The 24,171-nt window shown below is 56.3% G+C and overlaps 1 protein-coding gene across 3 annotated transcripts in view; it reads left to right on the forward strand.

Moving 5' to 3' along the window:
• Nucleotides 1–2,394: 2,394 nt before the first annotated feature.
• The window catches only part of LOC119104909 (neutral ceramidase), a 54,478-nt gene continuing 32,701 nt past the window's right edge, over nt 2,395–24,171 (forward strand). Inside the window, exons 1-3 of one of the 3 annotated variants that reach the window (XM_037228645.1) lie at nt 2,395–2,443; nt 5,172–5,318; nt 14,958–15,119. In XM_037228645.1, coding sequence (XP_037084540.1) covers nt 5,190–5,318; nt 14,958–15,119 — 291 coding nt within the window. In that variant the 5' untranslated portion in view covers nt 2,395–2,443; nt 5,172–5,189. Of the gene's footprint in view, nt 2,444–5,059; nt 5,319–14,648; nt 15,120–24,171 lie in introns of those variants that run through there. The other 2 variants (XM_037228646.1, XM_037228643.1) reach the window with 2 other exon arrangements.

The raw sequence follows: 24,171 nt of genomic DNA on the forward strand, positions 1-24,171 counted from the left end.
GGCGACATGTTAGGCACTACTCCTCTCTCTCTCTCTCTTCTCTCTCTCCTTCTCTCTCTCTCTCTCTCTCTCTCTCTCCTCTCTCTCTCTCTCTCTCTCTCTCTCGCTCTCTCTCTCTCCTCTCTCTCTCTCTCTCTCTCTCTTCTCTCTTCTCTCTCCCTCTCCCTTCTTCTCCTCCCCTCTCCTCGTCCCCTCGATGACACTGACCTTGCCGGCCGTGACCTGACCTAACCTCGGGCCTCTCGCGCGCCCGGGGTCGCCCGGTGCGCTGCTGACCTCGGCTCCGGGAGCACCGCCTCTGCGCCGGTCCGGCGGCTCTCCGCTGCGGTGGCGCCGGTCACGGACTGCACCGGGCGGGGCGCTGACACGACACTGCTCTGCACCGCTCAACGGTGCAGGTCGACCGCGCGGCGGGGGCAGAGGCGCCGCCAGCTCATGGACGAGGGGAGGGTCTGCTGAGTGTGGAGGAGGGGCTCCGATCTTGGGCTGAGCGCGCTTGCGTGCGGTGGGCTTTGGATGGGATTGGGTTTTTGAGCGTTGTGGTTGTGGAACTGTATGCGGTCCCTGTCCCTACCAGCTCCCCAAATGGGGCAGAACTGTTCACTATCTGGGCTATGCAGCCCTCCCCATCCGGACCTTAAGAGTGAATCTTCCTAATGCCGCAATGCGTCAAAGATAGGAGGAGGAGGTACTGGCTCACTGCCAATTTTAGCTGAATCCACTACCAGCCTGCTAATTGATGAGCGTCTGACTCACATGTATCGGCGTGGTGGCTCGCACTCAATCGGTAAGCCTTTAATTTTCCTAATGCATTATCACATGCATGCAGTCTTACCGGGGCGCAATATGGCGTGTGATGTTCAACTCATGCATTGGAGCCATGGGGGATGGGGGTGAGTCATTTTCGCCCAAACGGAAGTGAGGCTAAAGGCGCCTTTAAGAAGTCGCTGCGCGTCATTCCGTCGCCAAGCTGGCGTGATAACAATGCTGATACGACGTGTACCAACCGCATAATGAATTTGGTGTCAATCGGTGGAATGGAAGTCGTTAGCATTTGTGGGCGGGCCTTCTAAATGCAGCGATGCACGATGAATTGGAACGATGGACTCGGGAGAATGCGTTTAAATGGAGTGACGCAGATACGCAGGTGCCTATGAATGAAACCGCGCGGTGCGCGTGCATGTAAATGAGAGGTGAAGTTTACTTCAGTTACGCCAATTGTTTTCTGAAATTGATTTAAAAAAATATTTTAAGCACATTTTGTTTTGCTGCAAAAGCTGCTTTCGTCTTAGCGGCACTTATCTGACAGCCGTTGAATTCTGTCTTGCATCTGACAGTAATACCTACCTATCATTTAGGAGATTTGCCTTCTTTCACAACGTGCATCCTTTCTTAAATCTTTTTATCTGATCCTGCGGTGCTCTTTATATATTTTCGGAAGTCTCATATTAGCTTTCCCATCATAACGTTGCCGAACAATCACGTATGGCTTACGGGGAAAAGGAAGATTAATGCACTTAAATGCGTGGGTTGGTTGTGTGAGATGCAATCATTTGAGATCAAATAGTCGGGAAAACTTGAATTAATTGCCACTGGCTTCGAAAACCACCATCGCACAGGTATGGGAGAGGCATGATGTCGAGTAGAGGTCGGTGGGGGCAAATTCACGAGAGTCTGCCCGGTAGTCAAAGCCAGATGTATTACCAATACATGACTGATCTCAGCGTTGGTTCATCAGATGCAATAAACTTTCAAACTTCAGGTGTCGAATAATGGCAGACAATGAACGTCCCAAAGTTAAGCTCGAGCCGTGCGCAAGGCTTCTCTCACTTCTCTTGCTTCTGAGAAGTCACGAAAGGCCAAAATTATCACGGATTTCCCATGGACTGGCCCGACTTAGATCCAACGGGCTGGAAAAGTTAAGTCCTGACTTCCATCCGATAACGCAACACAAAGCCGGTGATGACGTCACATGCCGGGGCCCCGCGGCGGCGCGAGAAGGCCGTATCTCTTCCATGGAGTGCAGCAGCCTGTTGTGCCAGCATGCGTCAGCTTCTCACACCCACCGCCACCGGCGCAGTAAGCGGTGCGTGTTGGGGAGGCACCGACTTTCCAACGCGGCGACGAGCACGCAAAGAAAAGCCCGAGGGGCGAGCAGAGAAGGTTCCTCTCGCCGGCTTGAGAGAGAGGGGAGCGCCCCCGCCCCCTTCCGGAGGGGGAGGGCACTGTCCCGTCGGGCCGCTTTTGACCCTCGTCTCTGCCACTCCACGCCAGCGGCGTCGCCTCGGGCACCTTCGACACCGCCTGGGGCGCCGTGGGGCCGCCATCAGCACGGCCGTGCGCTATCATGGCTGTCTCGCCGGCGCCGGCGCCACCCTCGCCACTGACCCATCACATCGCCGTGGGGGTCGGGTGCTCGGACCCAGCGCACTCCGGAACGGAGGTGAGGTCGCTAGCGCGAACGGCTCGCCCGGGGTGCTGGTGTTGAGTAGGGTCTCCCACCTCATACAAGGCATGCGTCTTGGGTGGGCCCTATTGTCATTCTAGCAATGCACGCGTGAATGGCGTTTGTATTTACGCGATCGGTGACATCAGGATGCATAGCAGCGCGTCTGTCGCGCAGGTCCCCAAATCCCTGCAATATAATGGCCTACTTTTGGACCATGGATGATGGGTAAATGTGTGTCTTGTGTTTCCCTGAGACGGCAGATGATTGCCTGTCTCTGCTGTGGGAGTCTCGCATGGGGGGCCCCCCCCCCCCCTCCCCAGTATTTCGTTTCTGCGGTTTCGTGAGGCATACACACGAGCGGACCTCCACGCATTCTGAAGTATACGCGGGCTACTCGACATTTTCCCGCCAATGTTCATCCCTGTGATTAGAGTTCTTTGCCCCGAAACGAAGTCGCTAACTGAAGCTAGTGCGGGTGTCTCTTCTCAGAACAAGAAGGAACAGTGCGGTGTTAGGGTCTCTTCATAGCTCCAAACGTTCGAAGAACATCACATGCCATGCAAAAGAAGCATTATACCTGATTTATAACAAATCAGTTTCAGATTTATAGCAAAGAACTTCGGCTGACATTTAAGAAAAACATAAAATCAAACAAATGCAAAAAAGCGCACTTAGTTATGGCGCAGAGTCCGTGCGTTTGCCGACAACAGCCCATCACACGTCCACTAGTCAGCGCTATCACGTGGAACATGTTCCTTCTGCCGAAATGCAAGCACCGGGGCCACTACAGAAGCGTTTCCTCTGCAAGCGTCGATGAACGGCGTGACCACAATCCGGCAGTGCCGCAAAGTGCCGACGTGGCAGGGACGGCAGTGTCACCATGTCCGGCAGTGTCACCCCGTCCGGCAGTGTCACCCTGTCCGGCAGTGTCACCATGTCCAGCAGTGTCACCACGTCCGGTAGTGTCCTAAAATGCCGACGTGGCAGTGGCAACAGCGTCACCCTATCCGGCAGTGTCACCATGTCCGGCATTGTCACCAAGTCCAGTAGTGTCCTAAAATGCCGACGTGACAGGGGCAACAGCGTCACCCTATCCGGCAGTGCCACCATGTCCAGCAGCGTCACCATGTCCGGTAGTGTCCTAAAATGCCGATGTGGCACGGACGGCAGTGTCACCACGCACCAGACACTCACCGGGTAAATTTTACTGCAGCAACGTCCAGCCGAGTTTTTGCATCTGTTTTGTGAAGAAAACACGTAAGCCTCTAATGGAGGCATGCAATGGAATGATGATAAGCGCAACGGTCCTGGCACACCGATAGTGCGGCCGGTTCTACTAATCCGCGCTATCAACTCCTATTTCGGCTTCAGTTACCGAAAGAAAAGGCGTTGCCAACAGGGACCATTAGATACAGTGTCTAGCTGTCGTTAAGCGCCGTCGTATTTTTCGAAATTACTGCGTGAATGTGACCAATGGCGGCTCCAGCGTCCAGTTCTGGGTCCAAACCCTAATAATTTGCGCCAGCCCATTGAATAAGAAGAAAAGTACATAATTTTCGCCCCATTAGGGTCAGACGGGGTCAGGGCATGGTCCTGAAAAGCGCACCAGGATGCGAGGACAAATCTCAGGGATGCATCCAAGCCTGCAACAGGGATTCAGAACGGACGGAACGGGAATGAGCGGACGGCAGCCTCATGCCTCTATGCGATTTATTTATCGTGTGAGGAAGCGCAAATGATCACGAATTATCGATTAATACTGAACTTAATTATTGCATCTTGCATCGATTATTAATCACAATATCGCGGATGAACACATAAACTCACTCAACAGATGAAACATCTGATTTGGTTCCGTCTCATGTGTTTCACATCCGCTCTGGTTCACATCCGCCCTGGTTTACATCTGATCTGGTTCACATCCGACATGGTTCACATCCGATCTGGTTCACATCCGACCTGGTTCACATCCGACCTGGTTCACATCCGCCCTGGTTCACACCTGATCTGGTTCACATCTGATCTCGTTCACATCTGATGTGGTTCACATCCGCCCTGGTTCACATCTGATCTGGTTCACATCCGATCTGGTTCACATTCGACATGGTTCACATCTGATCTGGTTCACATCCGACCTGGTTCACATCTGATCTGGTTCACATCCGATCTGGTTCCTCCCGCGCTCGATGCCCCTGAAGCCTGCCGTTCTTAAGTCGTGACACTGCCAAGGGCTAGGCTATGGTGAGGTCCCCCAGAGGGCGTGCGACAGCTTCCACCGGACGGGGGGAGGGGAGGGGGAGGGCAGCAGCCGCCTGGCTCCCATGTCTAGCGGGGGGAGGGGGCGAGGGGGCACCCCGCACACGGGCCTCGAGGTGACGCGGCAGACGGGCTGGGACCTGCCAGCTGCGCGGATCTGGAGCGATAGCCTCGACGTGCGCAGCACTGACGGCTCGATCCGACGCACGGGAATTTTATGACGGAAACTAACGTTCCCTGGAATACACGCATGGGCCGAGCAAAGGCGCATAGTGCACAATCTATGCGTAGTTGCATAGGCTCTACTTGTCGTTCACGGTGTGATGCAAATTACTACACGTTTGTCTGCCGCGTAAATCATTACAGGCGATAATTTGCGTGGAATTATGCCACTGCTTGGGTGGATCTACAGCAGAGACTCAAAATACGCTGCTTCTTCTCTATTACAGACAGATCTCTATTGCAGGTCACCCTGTGAGCCAAGATGTCACGTTTGGGCATGGTGCTGCTGCTGACCCTGGCCTGTCGGCTGGGGTCAGCCCAGGACCGCCAGCTGTACCGGATCGGCACCGGCATCGCCGACATCACCGGTCCCGCCGCCGAGATTATCATGGTGAGGACCGTGCGTCGGTGAGGACCGTGCGTCGGTGTGGACGGCGCGCCAGTGAAGACGGCACGCATGTGAGAACGGTCCGTCAGTGAGGAAGGTGTGTCAATGTAGCCGGCGCGTCAGTGAGGATGGCTCTTTGGAGAGGACGGCCCATCGATGAGGACGGCGCGCCGGTGAGGACGGTCCATCAGTGAGGACGGTCCATCGGTGAGGACGGTCCGTGGTGAGGACGGCCCGTCGATGAGGATGACGCGCCGGTGGCGACGGTCCGTCGATGAGGACGGTCCGTCGTTGAGAACTGCCCGTTGATGAGGACGGCCCGTCGTTGAGGACTGCCCGTTGATGAGGACGGTCCGTAAGTGAGGACGGCGGGGACCACATCTGGGCTTCGGTGGTCCTGGGCGTATGTGGTGAACAAATGGTGCAGTGCTGCGCCCGCTAGGGGGTGCGGCCACGGCAAGATCGCCAACGGAGTTCACTGCTGGTCCGCTTAAGAGAGCCATGAAATGCGAGAACAAAGTTCAGCGTTGCGTCGCAAAGTTTGGCCTTACGTCACAAAGCCACTTTCTACGCACAACGCGACATTCAGAGCGGCCATTTAAAATAACTGCTTGCACCATCCACGCATGCCTGCATACGGAGCCACGGTGATCCATGGAGCTACCAACGCTCTTTCCCCTAAACTGATCATTTTTGCCTTATTCAGTGCATTTTGATTTCACTCCTTCCATGTTCGAACTTAATTCTAAGTCATTGCCCCTGCCCAACCGCGCCGCCCGAAATTAGCTTTCTCACCCTAGGTCCTTATCGTTTCTCTACTCCTTCTGTCGGCCTCAAAAGCCGCGCCTGACCCAGTTCCGTCAGCGCCAGTCAGCTGACAAATGATGCGGCTCCGCCGCGATCAGCTGATGAAAGACGGCGATCGGCGAATGAAAGGCCTAGGCCCAGCAGTTCCTTGACCCCCCCAGCGCAGCGACTGGAACCGAAGCCGGAACGTCGCGCTCTTGCGGCATGTTCGGCGCAGAGCCGGGTGCCAGCTGACTACGACCGTTCAGCTGACATCACCCTAGTGGCGCACAATGCGCCGCTTTTGTCACCAGTTGTGCAAACGCTTCAAGTACCTGGTGCTGGCGGTTACAAAGCACGTGCGGCTTCGCGGGTCGCCAATCCCGCAATACATCACCCAGACGTACTCGAGCCGGGATGCACTGTTGTGAATCGAGCCATGATATGAGGTAACGATGGTGTCGTTCCGTTTCCATCAGGCTCACCGAGGCTTCCTTAAACTTGCGCACGCATCACTCCACCGGCGCAGCGTCAGTTCCTCCCCCCCCCCCCCCGCCCTCCGCCCATCTGACCAGGCCGCACGGCCCGGCACCATTGAGAACGTATCATTTGTGACCGCGGTTCGCTGGTAACCAGGCGACAGATTTTCGCACGCGGTTTGGTCCTGGGAGTGAAACGAGTTGAAAGTGAGAATGTTTAAATGGCTCAGTTTCGCCGCGGTTAAGCGCCACTGTTACGGCGCGAGCTCTAAACAGCTTGCCCCAGACATCAGCGGCGTATCAGATGCCGCCGGGCGGCTTTCTCGCCCTAGCCTCTGCATCTGTCGCCTACCGTCATGGCTTATATTCATCTTTCACGACTCACGTCGTTCGGCGCACGTTCTTGACCGTTCCACGATTTGAGCACGTTCGCAGGCTCTGCGGCACGTGGCGTGTCCCATGGCGCTTTGCGTGCCCCTTGACTCACTTGGTACGGCCATTCAGATTCTAAATTTGGCCGAACAGCTGCAGGCCGGAGCTGACCCCGACCTGAACGGGCCAGGCGTGACCCGTGCTGGGTGATCCGTGACCCCTTGATCCGTGCTGGGCGACCCGTGATCAGTGCTGGGTGACCCATGACCCGCGCCGGGTGACCCATGACCCGTGCTGCGTGATCCTTGACCCGCGATGCCGCCCGCGGCCCGTGATGTGCAGGCGGCCGTCGACCGTGTTCCCGTCGAGTTAACGCCACGATGTGCCGCTGCGCTCCGGCTGATCGGGCGACCACCGTGGCCACAGCGGGTCACGGGCGGGTCCAGGGGAGAAACTAGGGCGGGCGGTGTTTGCTGAACAGACCATGCTTGCTTTAGCGTTCATTCGTCGGAGCTCGAGGCTATGAAGAGCATGGGTATTTCGGGCTCAGATCAATTTGCTCTGAAATGTCGGGGAAAACTTGTCTGAAACCGAGAGCAAATCTCAAGCTTGCGAACTATCCATTGTTTGGGCACGTTCGGCCCCGCCGCCCGACAGTGTGCCCGCATCCGCCTCTGGTGAGGCCCGTCGGCCGGGGCGTCGCAGTGTGACCGCGTTCAGGCGCCAACGCCGTTTCCCGCCCTGACCATCTGGCCGGCACACGGATCACTGACGCCCACGTGCTACGTGACACCAGTCTTGGCAGACTTGATTGGGACTGGGCAGGGGCGTGTACAGGAAGGGTTTTCAGGCAGGGCACCGCAACCAGACACATTGGGGACAAGGGCGTTTCCAAGCGCGGTTTCAGGCGGGATTTTTAGGTTTTCCAGGCACGGCACCCCGGAAAACAAGTTAGGGGAAGGGGATTGGTTGGTTGGTTGGTGGCTTGACTACAGCACAGCGTGAAGCTTAATGACCGAGTTTCCAATCCCTTCTTCTGGACCTAAAAACCACCTTTCCTGATTGAGGTGGGCAAGCGATTTGACGGACAAGTCCACCCAGCCATATCGACCGGCTCGCCCTGTAATGAGGCGTCAGGGTATCACTGCTGTCACGTGCTGCTGGGCGTATGCCCAGCACGTCGTCACGGTCCGTCACAGTTCCGTCACATTGTAACATGGGCACGCTACCGCACGCGCGCCGCGCTGCTCATGCCGGCTGATAGGGTGGTTCGAAACAATGCCCGAGCCGACAAACGGTTAGGGGTATGTTCCGTGAGCCTGCGTTTTATGAAACCCCCGGGAAGTTGCAAACGAAAACAATTATTGACAAAGCTTTAAAAGCCCCCTCGAACCATGAAACACGAACGAAAACGACTACAGCAAGAACTTTGAGGGAGTTCAGACTCCTTAACATCAAGCAACAACAACTATGGCGAGGGTTTTATCCGGTTGAGGCCTCTATATACTAAGCGCTTCAGCGAGTTAGTACCTCAGGGAGTTAGCGCTTCAGGGAGTCAGGGCTTCAGGGAGTTAGGGCTTCAGGGAGTTTTAGCGCCGGGCCAGGACACTCGCTTTCACGTGTAATCCGTAATCAAAATTAGAGTAGCGTCAGCGTGACCGAGACCAATAAGACTTTCGAACAACGATGGGAGATGTCCAATCCTGGCGGCACCTTGGCACACCCGAGTGGAAGGCACCTGGCACACCTTGGTACATTCCGAGTGGAGGGCGGTCGGCGGTGCCGCGATGGCTTCGTCATTGACCGCGGCCTGAGTTGTCACTGACCGCGGCCTGAGTCGTCACTGACCGCGGCCTGAGTCATCACTGACCGCGGCCTGAGTTTTCTCTGACCGCGGCCTGAGTCGTCACTGACCGCGGCCTGAGTCGTCACTGACCGCGGCCTGAGTCATCACTGACCGCGGCCTGAGTTTTCTCTGACCGCGGCCTGAGTCGTCACTGACCGCGGCCTGAGTCGTCACTGACCGCGGCCTGAGTCGTCACTGACCGCGGCCTGAGTTGTCACTGACCGCGGCCTGAGTTGTTACTGACCGCGGCCTGAGTCGTCACTGACCGCGGCCTGAGTTGTCACTGACCGCGGCCTGAGTTGTCACTGACCGCGGCCTGAGTTGTCATTGACCGCGGCCTGAGTCGCCGCTGACCGCGGCCTGAGTTGTTACTGACCGCGGCCTGAGTCGTCACTGACCGCGGCCTGAGTTGTCACTGACCGCGGCCTGAGTTGTCTCTGACCGCGGCCTGAGTCGTCACTGACCGCGGCCTGAGTTGTCACTGACCGCGGCCTGAGTTGTCACTGACCGCGGCCTGAGTTGTTACTGACCGCGGCCTGAGTCGTCACTGACCGCGGCCTGAGTTGTCACTGACCGCGGCCTGAGTTGTCACTGACCGCGGCCTGAGTTGTCTCTGACCGCGGCCTGAGTTGTCATTGACCGCGGCCTGAGTCGCCGCTGACCGCGGCCTGAGTTGTTACTGACCGCGGCCTGAGTCGTCATTGACTGCGGCCTGAGTCGTCACTGACCGCGGCCTGAGTCGTCACTGACCGCGGCCTGAGTCGTTGACGAGCCGCTGTGCTCAGGCCATGCCCTATCGAGAGAAGTCTTGCTAGATCACGCCGTGCCTAGTCGAGAGAACTATGTTTTGGAGGGCTCGACGGACGTGCGCTGCAGAAACAGCTGCTCCATATGTATCTGAGAAGTTATTGCTGTGATCCTGTCGGTAATAGGTCAACTGGCCGGTGTTTGATCACTGTAACGGATGATTTTCTAACGATGGATTTCTGTACAATCATTCATCACGCCGAAGCGCTGTCTATAAATCATGCTGCCAGATAATACCCACCACTAAATGAAGACTTCAGTGAGTAAACCCACCAAAGATGACCGCTTTTGCGATTTTTCTTTAGCCGCACTGCTATGACATACACGTATGACACGATAAATATAGCACTGTGTAGTGCACACTTCCCATCACGCTCATGTGAATTCGTGTAGCACTGTATGGTGCACGTTTCCCATCACGCTCGTGCCAATGCGTGTAGTACTGTGTGGTGCACGCTTCGCAGCACACCCATGCCAATGCGTGTAGCACTGCATGGTGCATGCTTCCCATCATGTTCATGCTACTGCGATCATTTTGCAGAAATATTTAGGCGTTAAGAGGCAACTCCCGCCAAAACGCTTTATGCCTACAATCCATACACAATTTTTCGTTAAAGCCTTTCCTGACGCGGAATTCCGGGCTAGGTTCAAGAATGGCACCGGCAACGACTCATCGAACCTGTTCGTCATTCACTGCACGGATAGCGGCCATTTTCGAAGCCCGTGTGCCAGATTCTGTAAAAGGGCATGGGAAGCCACAGCATTGGCAATGGCTCCGTAATGACTGGTCCACAGTCAAATGGGCACAGCCAGTAGCCACACCCAAAGCATCTATGCCTGACCTGCGGTGATTCCAGCGGACCTCAATTGAGGCAATACCACCGGTAATGACCGAGCCGTTTCTGAGTTATAAGGGAATCATTCTAAAAATGGGGATTTTGTCGGGAACAACGACGCTCATGACTGAAATTTTGTTGGTCCTGCGGAAATGTTGTATTGTGGAGAGGCATGAATAACATAACAGATTGCACTGTAATAATTATGCTATATTTTGGCCTTAACACTGGCACAGAAGAACACGAGCGGCATCAGCTGATGGTGTTACGGTAACACCCTAGTCAGTAGTGTTACGGTGATGATCAAATGCAAATATGATAAGGTTTTTAGCATTGGTCTACTTTTCTGGTCAAAAGCTTGTTAAAATTGGAATTTCCTGCACATTGCAAAACAAACAGAAGTAAAAAAACCTCTTTGGCAGGTCAAATCCCATTAAAAACCTTAAGTATTAAATCCCTCCAAAACTTTGCAAGGAACTGCCTGCGTGCCCACGGGCCCTACCCATCTCTCTATCGCGCGAAGCCACAGCCGCCTTCTGCACGCGACGCACATCAGCACGCGGCGGTGACCTGCCAGGGGCACCATCAAGCGCGCTCACCGAGAGGAAGGGGACGCTGAACCGCGGGGTGGAGCGAGGCTTACACAACACACCACCGCTGCAGGAGTGGCTCAGGTGCCTGCGCCTCTGACGTGGAGCCGTTCCATCCGTTATGTCCGTTACGGATTGCGGAGGACATACTCGGGGCGCTTCTTTCGTGTGCACGACATGTTGGGGTGAAAATGCCGGCCGTTGGTGTCAGGGCTGGCAGTGACGGTGGTAATGCCATGACATGTGTCTGGGAAAACAAAGACATCCGTGGTGTGAAATGCCGCAAAAATTGGCAAGAGCGTGCATAAGTGTGGCATATGAGCTGCGCTGAACATGCTCGGTATGTGGTGCGAGACCAGGGACGCTGTTAGAAGGGAACTGCAGCTAAACCTGTGACTCATTAACACTTATTAGTGATGCGACCCCAGGTACAAGACTTGTACTTCGGACCTTATCTTCAGCAGTACAAGACTATACCCGAAGCATGTGAGCAGACAACGCGGACAATGTTGTCATGCCATTGGATTGCATGCGAACCTTGCCTTACGAGCCATGGTTAAGTTAGCGGCGTTTCCACACCCCACTGCCTCCGATCATTAAAGGAGCTGCCATATAAGCACAGCCGTCCAGTAACATCAGCGATTCTACGCGTTGAAAAACTAACGGCAGGGGAGCACGCTTTGCGTCTCTTTCGGGAATGCGCGGTCCCGCCCAAAGCTTGTCTCCTCCACCCCGACATAAAGCCCAAATCAGCAGGAAATCAGCAGGAAGCGTTGGTTAAAAACACCCAGCCCTGCAACAAAACCTCTACATCGGAGGAAAATCTAGCCATCGCCTCCCCTCGGGGGATTTGCATTGGTTGCGCTCCACTCACGGTCACATGTCCGGGCAGCGCCCCAAAGAACACCGCAGCGCCAGCTGCAGCCTCCTCCGGCCCGGCAGATGCCGCCTGTCATGCCGCCTGTCATGCCGCCTGTCTGATGCGGCGACGCGTCAGCTGGCGGCGACGGGAGAGGCAGCCCCGCCCCCCCCCCCCCCCCCCCCCCCCCCCACATGACCGACACGGTCGCCTGGCTGAGCAGGGCGACGCCGGCTTGTAGACGTATGAATACGGCTGCGTCACGTTAAAACGAGACGTGTTGTATTGCACAGCAGCGAATATACGTGGTTCGTCGTGTATCACATCTTTCACCCGTTTCTTGGGACGAGTTTAACGCTAACGCTGCGGCGATGGGACGTTCCGCGTTGCCTCCCACTTTTGGGGACAGCGCTGCACCACGATTGCCGCGTTTCAGGTGAAGCGCGCTGAATTACCAGCCGAGAGGTTGTGGGTTCGCGTCCAGCCCTGCCTGGATGTTTTCCTTCCAACTGGTGCAAGTGATTGCTGTACGCCAAGGGTCATAGCTGTGAAATGTGTCACATACAAATCCACCTATTGTATCTCTTGAGCACGGGATGGCAGGCTCGGAATCGCCATTGAGAGGACGGGGAGAGAGGATGGGGAGAGAGGACACTGGTAGAGAGGACGTGGGTAGCACTGGCGCCAGGCACAGGACACGAATAACAGTAGGCGTTGAGGGCAGACGCATACTCCTGTTCCAACTTCCTCAGCTGCTTTACCTTGCTAAGCTAAACTTGACAAGGGTATCAGCCACCAGCAAAGGGGACAAAAAGGGGCAGCAGCACGTAGTGCGGGCAAACATCCGAACCTCGATTGCCGGCGGTGTCCGCCCTGCCTGGCAGGAGGGGAGGCAGGCGACGCCACATAGCCTCAGCAGCTGAGTGCGTTGCAAAGCGCCAGTGACGCCGTCGACGAACATCCGAGCGTTCGACACGTTCCCGACATGCGCCGCGGTGGCCCGCGGGGCGTCGCCGCTCAGAACTCACTCCGCGGCCCGTGGCACCTCGCGGGGCCGAGCCGGTGCCTCCAGCACGGACCGGCGATCAGAGCGGGAGGAGGGCGACAGGACGGGAGGCAGGTGAGCCGCGTGGCCGGCGGCGGTGTCTTGACGGCGCCCGTCGCCGGCAGCCGGCGGTCGCAAGGTCAGCCCAGACACCTCAGGGGACGGGCGAGGTCGTGACCTGTACGGACGCACGCAGCGAGAGGCTTTGGGTCAAGAGAGGGCATTCCGGCGTAGCCCGTCGTTCGATACAAATAGCGTAAAATTTTCCAAGCCTGCGGGCAATCGCGAACGCTGGCAATGACTTAAGAACCACTGTGCGCCCACTATAAGCGCAGAGTAACGCGCTTTCGGGGTATGCGCCACCTCGGATCCTTCCGGGGTCAAGTTTAATACTGAAGTCACTAAAGACCTCTGTCATGCGTACCTGCGCTCTGTGGTTTGACGAGGGAAATCGGGCCGCGGGCCGAGTGTGTGCGCAGGCGTCACGGGACACACGTGCGCACGTCACTGCACTCGACAGCTGTCCATCGAGGCGAACGTGCGACGACGCTGGACGTGACTTGGGTGTTAGCTTCCCCGACTGAGGCCTCTCGCAGCCCCGAGGAAAACTGCAGGAAGAAGCACTGGTGAAAAGTGATAACGCTTCCGTAAACGCGACGCAATGGAACGCAACGCAACCGCAACGCGATTTTCGTAACGTATTGTGATCGCCCCATTACTGGATTGTTACGCGCCTTTGCGGCAGATGGCCGTTAACAAACATAGCGTTAGTGAGATCCCTGAGTGCGTGTGATGTGCGTGCATTTTAATTTGGTCTTGTGTGCGCGGAAAACATATTCTCTCCACGTATCCATACACAGACCCTATGAAATCCTGCCATTGCAGAACAGGGCAAATATTTTCTTGACAAGTCAAACCCACTGGGTTGCCCAAGATTCGCGCCGCTAAACCCCTCGGTTTACCCCCTTCGGGCTTCATGCGAGGCAGCGCACTGCCTCTCCCTACAGCCGGAACGGTCCGCGGATCTCCCGAAGTCGCCTTTAGCCCCCACCGCCGGTCGCGTCCGGTCGAACTAGCCAGCAGGCGCGACCTCCAGACACACCGCAGTCATTCGTGGTTCCAGTCACGCCGGGGTTGGTCGCCCGTGGATGGTTTTGCGTCCGCCGCCCTGTGGACGTTTTTGGTTGGTCGCGTTCGCCGCACGCACGCGTCGGAAAGTCGGAATCTCCGTGGCACTGGCCGCCTCTGGACCCGTTCCCAGGCCCAGCGTTCGCCGCCGGGACGGCGGTGGTTCCGTTGCGGTGAAAGCAAAACACGGCGGCAGCTGACGGACGCGAACGCTACGCCCACAGCGCGCCGCCGCCGGAGCCCGGCTCCGGCGCCCGGCTCCGGCGCCCGGCATCGGCGCCCGGCACCGGCGCCCTGCTCCGGCGCCCGCCGCCGGCGCCCGCCGAGGCGCAGTCGGAGGACAAACGGCTTCGTGGTCGGGGACAGGAAAGGGGCGTGGATAGGGGACAGGAAAGGGGGTTGCGTGGGAAGGCGGTGCCCGTCCGCCCTATGCGGATAGGTTCTACGCGGATAAGTTGCATCATATTGGTAGAAAGAGCGCAGAATGTTCGGTAAATGAAATGGAATGCTCGGTGCGTGCGTCCGAATGTTCATGGTGCTTCGTGGGCTCTGTGAGGGGTGGCGCCCGTGAAAAGGGGGGGGGGGGGGGCAAGGAAGTGAAGTGACGAAGGTAGGCCACATGGAGTCAGGGACCGGCACTTGTGTTGTTGCGAACAATTTGGTTGCAATTTGATGACTGCCATTGCATTGACCACTTTGTTTTGCGCTGAGATAAGATGTTTTGTTTTTAATTTACTGCAAAAATGTTTTGCAATGAGACAAGTGGGACAAGGTGCGAAAATCTCCACCCTGGGCATGGTAGACGACACTCTCTTCGCCCAGTTCCGCCCACATGTTTGCATCTGTGGCATCTGTTGCCGGTATTGCCTCCGACGCATTACACGTCTCCGGCAGATGGGGTACGCCAACATGGCCATGGTAAACCACGGCATCCACATTCGGCTATATTCCCGCGCCTACATCGTCTGCGACGACGTCAACTACAGAGGCTCTGGCAAGTGCTCCGTCTTCGTCAACCTTGACTGCGGCATGACCGCCCAGATCGTCAAGATGGAGGTGAGCGCAGTTCGTCAGGATGGCGGTGAGTTCTGTTCCAAACGTTCTCAGTCTGTTCCAAACGCTCAGTTCTGACCACACGGCCACATAAAACCTCTCGGTTATTAAGTGTGTCGATTCATAAATGGAGAGTGAAGACCAGACTTATTCCTCTATTCCATTTAACAAACGTCTTGAAACACGCCACGTGCTCGGCTGGTAGCACCATCATGCCGCAGATCTGCTCCGGACAGTTAAGTTTTCACTTGGCTCTGCTTTCTCTCTTCTTTCGTGGGCCGATTGCCAAAAAAGCTAAAAAACGATCTCCAGGCTTAAACTAAATCCAACATCGAAAACATTACGGCATGCCAGGTGCGCAAGGCAAAGCTGAGGGTACGGATTTTACGTGTATCTCACCAAGAAAAATCTTCCGGAAAAGACGGACGGAGCCATCATGTGCACAAATCTAGCAGTAACATCTAGATGAAAGATCATCCGCTACACCGGCAGCCATAACGGTCCTGACATCCTTACTCAATGAAGCAGCATGTCCGGGAACGCTGACCTAAAACTGCGCCGCTCTAGCCTCACCCAAGTGGTACAAATTACTGGCGAGATCGCTGCGCTCCGCTCAAGCCCCCTAACTACACGTTGTTTTCGAGTAAATATGACAGATTGTGTACGGGTCCGCATGATATCACATTCCAGTCTACAAAGATTACGTGTCGGTCAGATGCTTTACTACTAGGTGACGCGGAACATACGCAACCACCAGCCAGCAAGTGGGCCACTCGTCAGGAAGTCATCCGTGATTCCTGATAGTCTTGGCCTCTCAATACTTGAATGGGACAGGATTTCGAAGACAGAACTCAGATGAAGAAGGTTGTCTAGGCGGACACCATATTGAAAAAGCGAGCGTCAGACGGCTGTAAACAAATGTGATAACGTGTCACGGTACACCAAGAAATCCATTGGGCACAATACTGCGCGTGGAAATAGAGCCTCTACCACTCAGTTGCTTCCGGACTGGCTTGTTGTCCAGTCAGAGCACGTCGGGAGCCCCGCGCTGTTTCACGGATCAACTTCTTCCCACTCTTTACCCTGATTCCGAAGGGTTCCTGCTGATATTTCATCACACATCCGCTGCTGTTACCAATGATGAGCTGCACTGCCCGCCCTGCCCGGTACACATAAGGGACGGAACCAACATCTGCCTTTGGATCGTCACCACAACCCACATCTGCCTCTGGACCGTCACGACGACCTACATCTGCCTCTGGATCGTCACCACGGCCCACACCTGCCTCTGGACCCTCACCACGACCCACATCTGCCCCTGGATCGTCACCACAAGTCACATCTGCCCCTGGATCGTCACCACAAGCCACATCTGCCCCTGGATCGTCACCACAAGCCACATCTGCCCCTAGATCGTCACCACAAGCCACGTCTGTCTCTGAATTGTCACCACAACCCGCGTCCGCCTCTGGACCCTCACCACAACCCGAATCTGCCTCTGGATCGTCACCACAACCCGCACCTGCCCCTGGTTCGTCACCACAAGCCACATCTGCCCCTGGATCGTCACCACAAGCCACATCTGCCCCTGGATCGTCACCACAAGCCACATCTGCCCCTAGATCGTCACCACAAGCCACGTCTGTCTCTGAATTGTCACCACAACCCGCACCTGCTTCTGGACCCTCACCACGACCCACATCTGCATCTGGATCGTCACCACAACCCGCACCTGCCTCTGGATCGTCACCACAAGCCACGTCTGTCTCTGGATTATCACCACAACCCGCATCCGCCTCTGGACCCTCACCAGGACCCACATCTGCCTCTGGATCGTCACCACAACCCGCGCCTGCCTCTGGACCGTCACCACAACCCACGTCTGTCTCTTGATTGCGGCCACAACCCGCATCTGCCTCTGGACCGTCACCACAACCCCACTGGCTGCCCGCTGCGAGCCCTGCACTCAGCTTTCGTGCCGACCTAGCCCAACAATGCACGGGCGCGCCCGGCATGACGCTGGCGGAACTAACGCCACTCAGATCCCCGGGAGACGCTACGGTCAAGTCAGCGTAGCTCATCTGGCCATGCCCGCCGGGTGGCGGCTGTCGGGCTTGCCGCGGAAATGCGGCGCCACAGGTGGGACTCGAACCCATCTGGTTGTTGTGTCCCGAACCTACCGTGTCTCACACTTAATGAGAAACCAGACCGGCGTTTACCGTGCCGCCGTGAACGCCGGTGTAGTGGTGAGCATCTCTCCGCTGGCGAACATCGCCCCTTGCTTGGAAAATGAGGAGCAGCGGCGAAGAAAAAACCGTAGAAACGATGTCCCAGTTTGGCACGAGAAGACCATCGCTACCATTCTTATCATCATCTATCCGCAGGAGTCCTCCTGATGTCCTCCTCCTCCTGATGTGCTCCGCAGGAGCCGTTTTTGGGAGCGAGCGTCACAGGTACAGTAGATGACAATTATACGCGTACCAATTAAAAGGCATACAGTAAGAAATAGGCAATACGAAATACACCATCGATACCAATTTTCTGACTCCAAATAATCGCATATTACACGTTTAATGCTCCCCTCTCAACCACTGTCTAGTCTGCGTACAAAATTCCGACACAGTACCAGCGCGTCGTACTTTGCTCAGCACCTCGTTCCGCTTGACGGGGCATGGAATCTAATAAATCGACGAACGTGCTCGGTATGAACACGCACCGGGCACTTGTCCGCACCCAGCTGATGGGGGGAGGGGGAGGGGGAGGGGCTCGCGTAGCGATCCTGCTTCTGAACGTCAGGTCTCAGGTCTCAGGTCTGAGGCCTCAAGTCTCAGGTCTCAGGTCTCAGGTCAGAGAGGCGCCCCTCGAGATCGATGTACAGTATCGGCGACGCCGAGCGGGCGGGTGGCGAGACGGCTCGGGGCTGGAATCCAATCACTCCGCGTCTCCAGCGGCCGGCGCTTCTCCGCCACCAAGACGCCGGCCGCCGACCCAGCCCGCCCGCTGCCCCACTTCGGGGCGGCGCGGGGCCGGCACCACGAAACGCTTCTCTGAACCCGAGCGGTGCGCGGCTGTTTGTCGCCGGCCGGGGAAGATCGTAACGATCGGGTCGGGTCGGTCCGAGGCGCAAGTGTACCCAAGGAGGCAACGACGGGTAATTGAAGTGGGCGATGGCTCGCGTGGAGCCCAGGCGTCCTAGGGTGTACTGGTCAAAACAGGCCGGCGGTGTTTTTACTCCTCCCTCGCACCTCATCTATTTTAACTCTACGGATCACCACCATCACGTACGGGTTCCCTTCCCGGTGGCAGCTATTCGAGTTGGACCATAGTGCGCACTTCTGCAAACTCAGCCACGGGTTCCCTTCCCGGTGGCAGCTATTCAAGTTGGACTATAGTGCGCACTTCTGCAAACTATTATGAGAAGGTTGTCATTCTCGTTAGCAGGCAGGTACGCTGCCAGCCAAATCTCTGTTTTCCTATTGCTCCAAGCGACACATGATTTCAGACTGGCAGACTTTCGTTGTGCGCGTTTGCGCCCTAAGTCGCCGAGACTCCGGTGTAATGACACAAAATACTGGAGGGCTGAATGGTTGAGTGGAATGCTTCAGTGGAATGGCGAATAGCATGGCTGAGTGGAATGATTGAGTGGCTTGTTTGATTAGAATGGTGTAGAATGGTTGATTGGAATGATTGACTGGAATGGTGGTGCGGAATGGCTAAATAAAATGTTTGTGGAATGGTTGAGTGGCATGCTTGATTATAATTCTTAAGTAGAACGGTTGACTGGAATGATCGAGTGAAACCGCTGAGTGGAATGGTTGAGGGAGTGTTTGAGCGCAATGGTCGAGGGAATGGTTGATCAGAATGATTGACTGGGATGACTGAGTGGACGCAGCTGAAGGGTCGACGGTAGCGACAGCGCGACAGAGCCTTGCCACCGGCCCGCCCTGCCTCCCTGGGGCTGGCTTGCTGATCACGTGATACGGCCGAGAAACGGGGCCAGTTTGGACAACTGTCCTCTGAGGAGTGTGTTGCACCGATCACCGGGTCAAAGACCGCGAGCGCCGGCCGCTCGCCGGCCAGAGGCGACGCTAGGAGACCCGAAGGTCTCGCACTGCCAGAGGCGATGCCAGCCACTGACACTTGGAAGGCGGTTTTATGTTTCTTCGGGTTTGGATGTGCTGTGGCCCGTTATGACGATAGGAAAATGTTGCTTAGGACATGGTATACAATTAGTCCACGGTCAATGGAGAGCACCATGTAAAGTGCATGGCGTATAAGATACTGCTGATATCTGTCGCTTTTGGTGCAACCATGGCATCATGTTCAAAACAAAAATGGCCATCAAATCCCATGAATATATTGCAAACATCGAACCCTGAACAATTTCATACTCAAGGTCAGCGGATGCAAATGTAGCGGAAGAGTAGACGCAAAGAAAATAAAACACCGGTCCCGGGGCAAACAAGTCAACGGCAACAGTCACGCGTTTACGCCACCTTCGTCTGAGGGCAGGATAGCAAACAAACCAGCTAAAACGTTGCTCGCAGTCGCAAACCAGCTACGCCGCACGCTTTGCATCGATATTCCTAAAACCTGCCTAATGTCCCGGTTTACCGAAGAACCCAAGCCGGCTTTGCGCCTTTAATCACCGAAGGTATGAGGCATATAAGTATGCTGCCATGCCAGTGCCGACACTTTTTCTTGTTGCCGTTTGGGTCACCAAACCCAAAGCACACAGTTCGTGATGCAGAGGCACAAATAAAATTAAGGCTTTCACGGTGACCGTTCCGTCGCGCACGTGCCCATGATCCCGGTCTTCGTGACTGGCCACAGCAAGTGAAAAGCCTACATTCATCTGGGGTGAACTCAAAGCTGCCTTATCTTCTCGCGTGAATTGCGCCTTCTAAAAATACGCTTGAAAATACAAAAAAACTTTTGTTCCTAAAGAACCCGAAATTTATTTTACGAAATGTCAGCACGTTGAGCTGCAAATGCTAGAGTACGAAATATTATTACTTTCACATCGACTTCTTCCGCAACCTTTGCAGTGACGACATTGGCAATCACTTAACAAAATAAATCGCAACCATGCCGACACTGTGGTGGAAACAGCCGACTGCCAGCCAGCATTAATCCGACCCTTGCGTGTCCCTGCTCCGCTCCTTGCTCTCGGCTCGACCAGTCAGTGGTGTGTGGGAGGAGTCTCACTGACAAAAACGTCGATCCGCCCGAAATAAACCAGAAGCGTGCCATGAGACTTGAGGCAGATTGTGGTGCCCAAACCGCTATGGCGATTCCAGCCCTCGGTAAATAACTGGCGTGGGCGATAGCTGGTCACCGCCGCGGAACGGCGCCGACCGAGAGCACGACCGGATTATGACGACGGCCAGGTCATTGCCGCCAACAGGTCTGACCAGCTCCCAGAGACCGGAGTCCGGTCGGCGTTTTTTTCGGTGCACCTCACTGCACATACCGGTCCGAGATATCCTGCATCATGAGCGGTTGAGGCGAGATTTCCCCCGAAATTTTTACGGGCGTGAGCGGTAAATGAAAATAAATATGCACCCATTAAATATGCACCCAGGTGCTCAAGTCATGCCGATGTGGGTTGGGATTCTGCTACGTTGTGTTGTGTCCTGTTGTTATGTTATGCTATGTCATGTGGTTATGTTATGCTACGGTCAGGTTTACTGTTACGTTATTGCATGTGATTATGTTGTCATGCGCGGTCGTTATGTTTGTTGTGTTGTTAAGTTGTGATTGTTATGTTACGTCCTGTGGCTGTCCTATCTTATGTGCTGTTGTGTTCAGTCACGATTTTTGTGTCTTGTCCTGGGCCCTCGCCTGACGGTCGCACGGCGATCGCCCGACGGTCGTACGGCGATCGCCCGACGGTCGTACGGCGATCGCCTGACGGTCGTACGGCGATCGCCCGACGGTCGTACGGCGATCGCCCGACGGTCGTACGGCGATCGCCTGACGGTCGTACGGCGATCGCCTGACGGTCGCACGGCGATCGCCCGACGGTCGTACGGCGATCGCCCGACGGTCGCACGGCGATCGCCCGACGGTCGTACGGCGATCGCCTGACGGTCGTACGGCGATCGCCCGACGGTCGCACGGCGACGTCAGCGCGCCCTAACGCGCAGGAATGAAGACGTGTTCCGCGCAGCGTCCGGCCTCAGTTTTGGGTACGCTCCCACAGCGACGCTGCGCCAGGGGCGGATCCAGGATTCTAATGCTTTTTGCGTGGTTCTTGGTGCGGAACAGCAAAATAACGTATCATAGCGCAGGTCTGGGAGACCTCGCAGGGTGCGACCGTAACTGAAGAGGCTTCCATTTTTGCGCCAGAGCATCTTCTGCCTGGGTCTGTCTGACCTTGAAGCTGAGACACGTCATCGATCAACCAATCATTACCACCTACACACCGATCCTCCAGAGATTGTCGCTGGAGCCGTTCCCGCCCGAAAAGCCCTCCGGGGCCATCTGCGTCCGACGCAGCGACCCTCCCCTCCCCTCGGTCCCGGAAGTAGCCTGGCCGCCGCGTCGGCTGATGCAACCCTGCGCCAGGCGGGGGCGGGGGGGGGGGAGGTGCAAAACAGCTCCGGTCGCTGCCCCGGGCGGATGGCTAGCAGACGCTCCTCCCCAGCTGCTCGGGGCGGCGCCGCCTGGGGCGATGCCCAGCGATCCTGATGCATGACGTCACGCCTCATGATGTGTGAGATGGGATGGGCCTGCAACGCGTCCGGGCCCAAATACTGGCCGACCGTGGCGGCGGAATGAGAGAACGAGGACGAGGGGAGAGGGAGGACGCAGTGAGAACGCCTGTGTTCGGTCTCACTGGCGGAGCTGGCAGGAAAACGGTCGGAATCTTCTGAAGCGGTGGAGAACTACGAGGGGCCTTAGTAATATTATATTTACAAAGATATAATATTAGAGTTAAGTAGAGTAGAGCTCAGAGTGAAATAAGATCAAAGTAACACAACGATGAAGTAAAATTAACTTAAGATTGATACAAGATAGAGTGAAGTGAAGTGGAGCTTACAGTAATATAACAACAACATTTAGGGCCAGTAATGTTATTACAGAATGTCGTGGTGGGGTAGATAAAGTGATGATGCCTGATGACAAAACATTGATTTTCAACTGTGACCAGATATCCGGGGGAATGCAGCTGCAGAGGGGGATATCGCGACGAAAAAGTTTCCGCAGTCACCCAACATAGCGTTGCCTTCCGCCCACAGACGGGCGCCGACGGCACTCCTCCGTGACATTAGCCCGCCCCGACGCCCTCATTAACTCCCGTCTTTTTTGCCGGGACGGCATCTCGGGTCCGCCCTTCCCCATTTACGGCTGCGTCCCGTCTGATCTGCGGTGCGAGTCGTTCGCCTTTGTGACGTCGAAAAGACGGGGCGGCCGCGCAGGCCGTCTGCAGACCCGCCGGCGCCTGCGCAGAATAAATGGGGGCGATCGCTCACCCTTGCGGTAGACCATCCGGGATGTGCAGTGTGGACGGATAGGGGCGTCGCATGGTATGGTCGCACGGCTCTCGGTGGTAAGCGCTGCATGCGGTAGCACGTCGAGGCACCAATGCTTCGAACAGACGGTGTTTACACTGCAGAGACGAGGTGCATCATTGTCATAACACGAGCGAAGTCGTTGCGTCGACTGAATGTGACAATTTGATTCAGCAGAGGCTGAACGGAATCCTTCGCGGAGAGATGTCACCGGAGTTGACAATGACGAACCAGTCTTCGACTTTAGGCTGATGACGTGCTGACACTCTGAGGTTTTAGCGCGGACGAATGAGTCAAAAATGCCGGTGAGGACTTTCCAAAGCAGTCAACCATACCGTGGGCCTGGTTACCATCACGGACGTTCGTTATCAGGCGAGTGACGCTCGCCACCCGGCGTTGCTAAGCTATCGCAGCGCCGCGCCCTCGTGCGCCGATATTTGCCGTTTGCAGTCGCTGGGCCGGGAAGTGGGTTACCACGCGGATGACTCGGCTGCGGCGCCATGGGATCCCGCGATCAATGAGCCACGGGTAGATGCCAGTAATAGTACGGCCCTCCCAGCGACATGACCTTGGTCGTGCGCGATCAGCACGGGCCCCGCGGCCACCGGGCCGCGAAGGCGGACTAGCTCGGTTTGCGGTCGCCGTCGCTCGCCGGTGTGGTCGCTCGCTGCTTAATCCGTGACTTCCGTGTGTCGGCGCGGCTCAAGCAACAACCCCGCGGAACGGTCCGCTTGAACTCGGGCGCCAAGTTTTCAGCCGTGCAAAGGTCCGTCTCCGCGATCTGCGTCCGGCAGTGCAAATATTTACCGAGGACCTCAGTGCAACACCAGCGTCGCACGCCCAGCGCGTCACCGGCTTCGATCGGCGCAGCACCAGCACCAGCACCAGCCTTTCCGCGGCGCGGCAAGTGTTTGCTGCCTGCGAAGTCTACGGAAAGCCCCGACGTAACCAAGGAAAGACCTCGCCCACAGTGGCGAGGGGCCCGTGATGCCGACTCGACAGTCGCGCATAGCTCGGTCAAGGAGCCGCCTGTCTGAGAGCGATGTCGTCAGCCAGATGACGGACGTGCACCGGACGCCGGGCGGAGCACTCCGAGCCAGTCCCCGGAGGCGCGACTCCGCCCGTCCAGCGCGGCACTAACCTAGATTCAGCGTCGAAGACGGGTCCCACGGGACGGTCCGCCGGCGCGCGCGCGACGGGGCAGCCGGCGGTGGCATCACCCGGGAACAGGCCGGCCTCGGCTCCTCGAGGCAGGGGGATCAGCGCCACGCGCCACTTTGCTGTCTGGCTCGAATGTAGGATCGCAACTACGATGTCTTGAGGAGAGAGGAGCTCAGGGAGAATTCACCACGCTTCGCAGTCACCTACAGTGATGAATAAAAACATTCGGGTCCACGGGGTAGACCGGACCTTCGCCCGCTCCTTGGCTACGCAGAAGATCCAACGTGCTGGTCAATCACAGTCCAACCTGGCGTACTTCAAATAATCTTCCCGAACACTGTGTTTGGATTAAAAGTGCATATTGGGAATGGAGATGC

Source organism: Pollicipes pollicipes, unplaced genomic scaffold, assembly GCF_011947565.3.
Source record: "Pollicipes pollicipes isolate AB1234 unplaced genomic scaffold, Ppol_2.1 Scaffold_6052;HRSCAF=7182_pilon_pilon_pilon, whole genome shotgun sequence".
In the NCBI taxonomy this organism is placed as follows: Eukaryota; Metazoa; Arthropoda; class Thecostraca; order Pollicipedomorpha; family Pollicipedidae; genus Pollicipes; species Pollicipes pollicipes.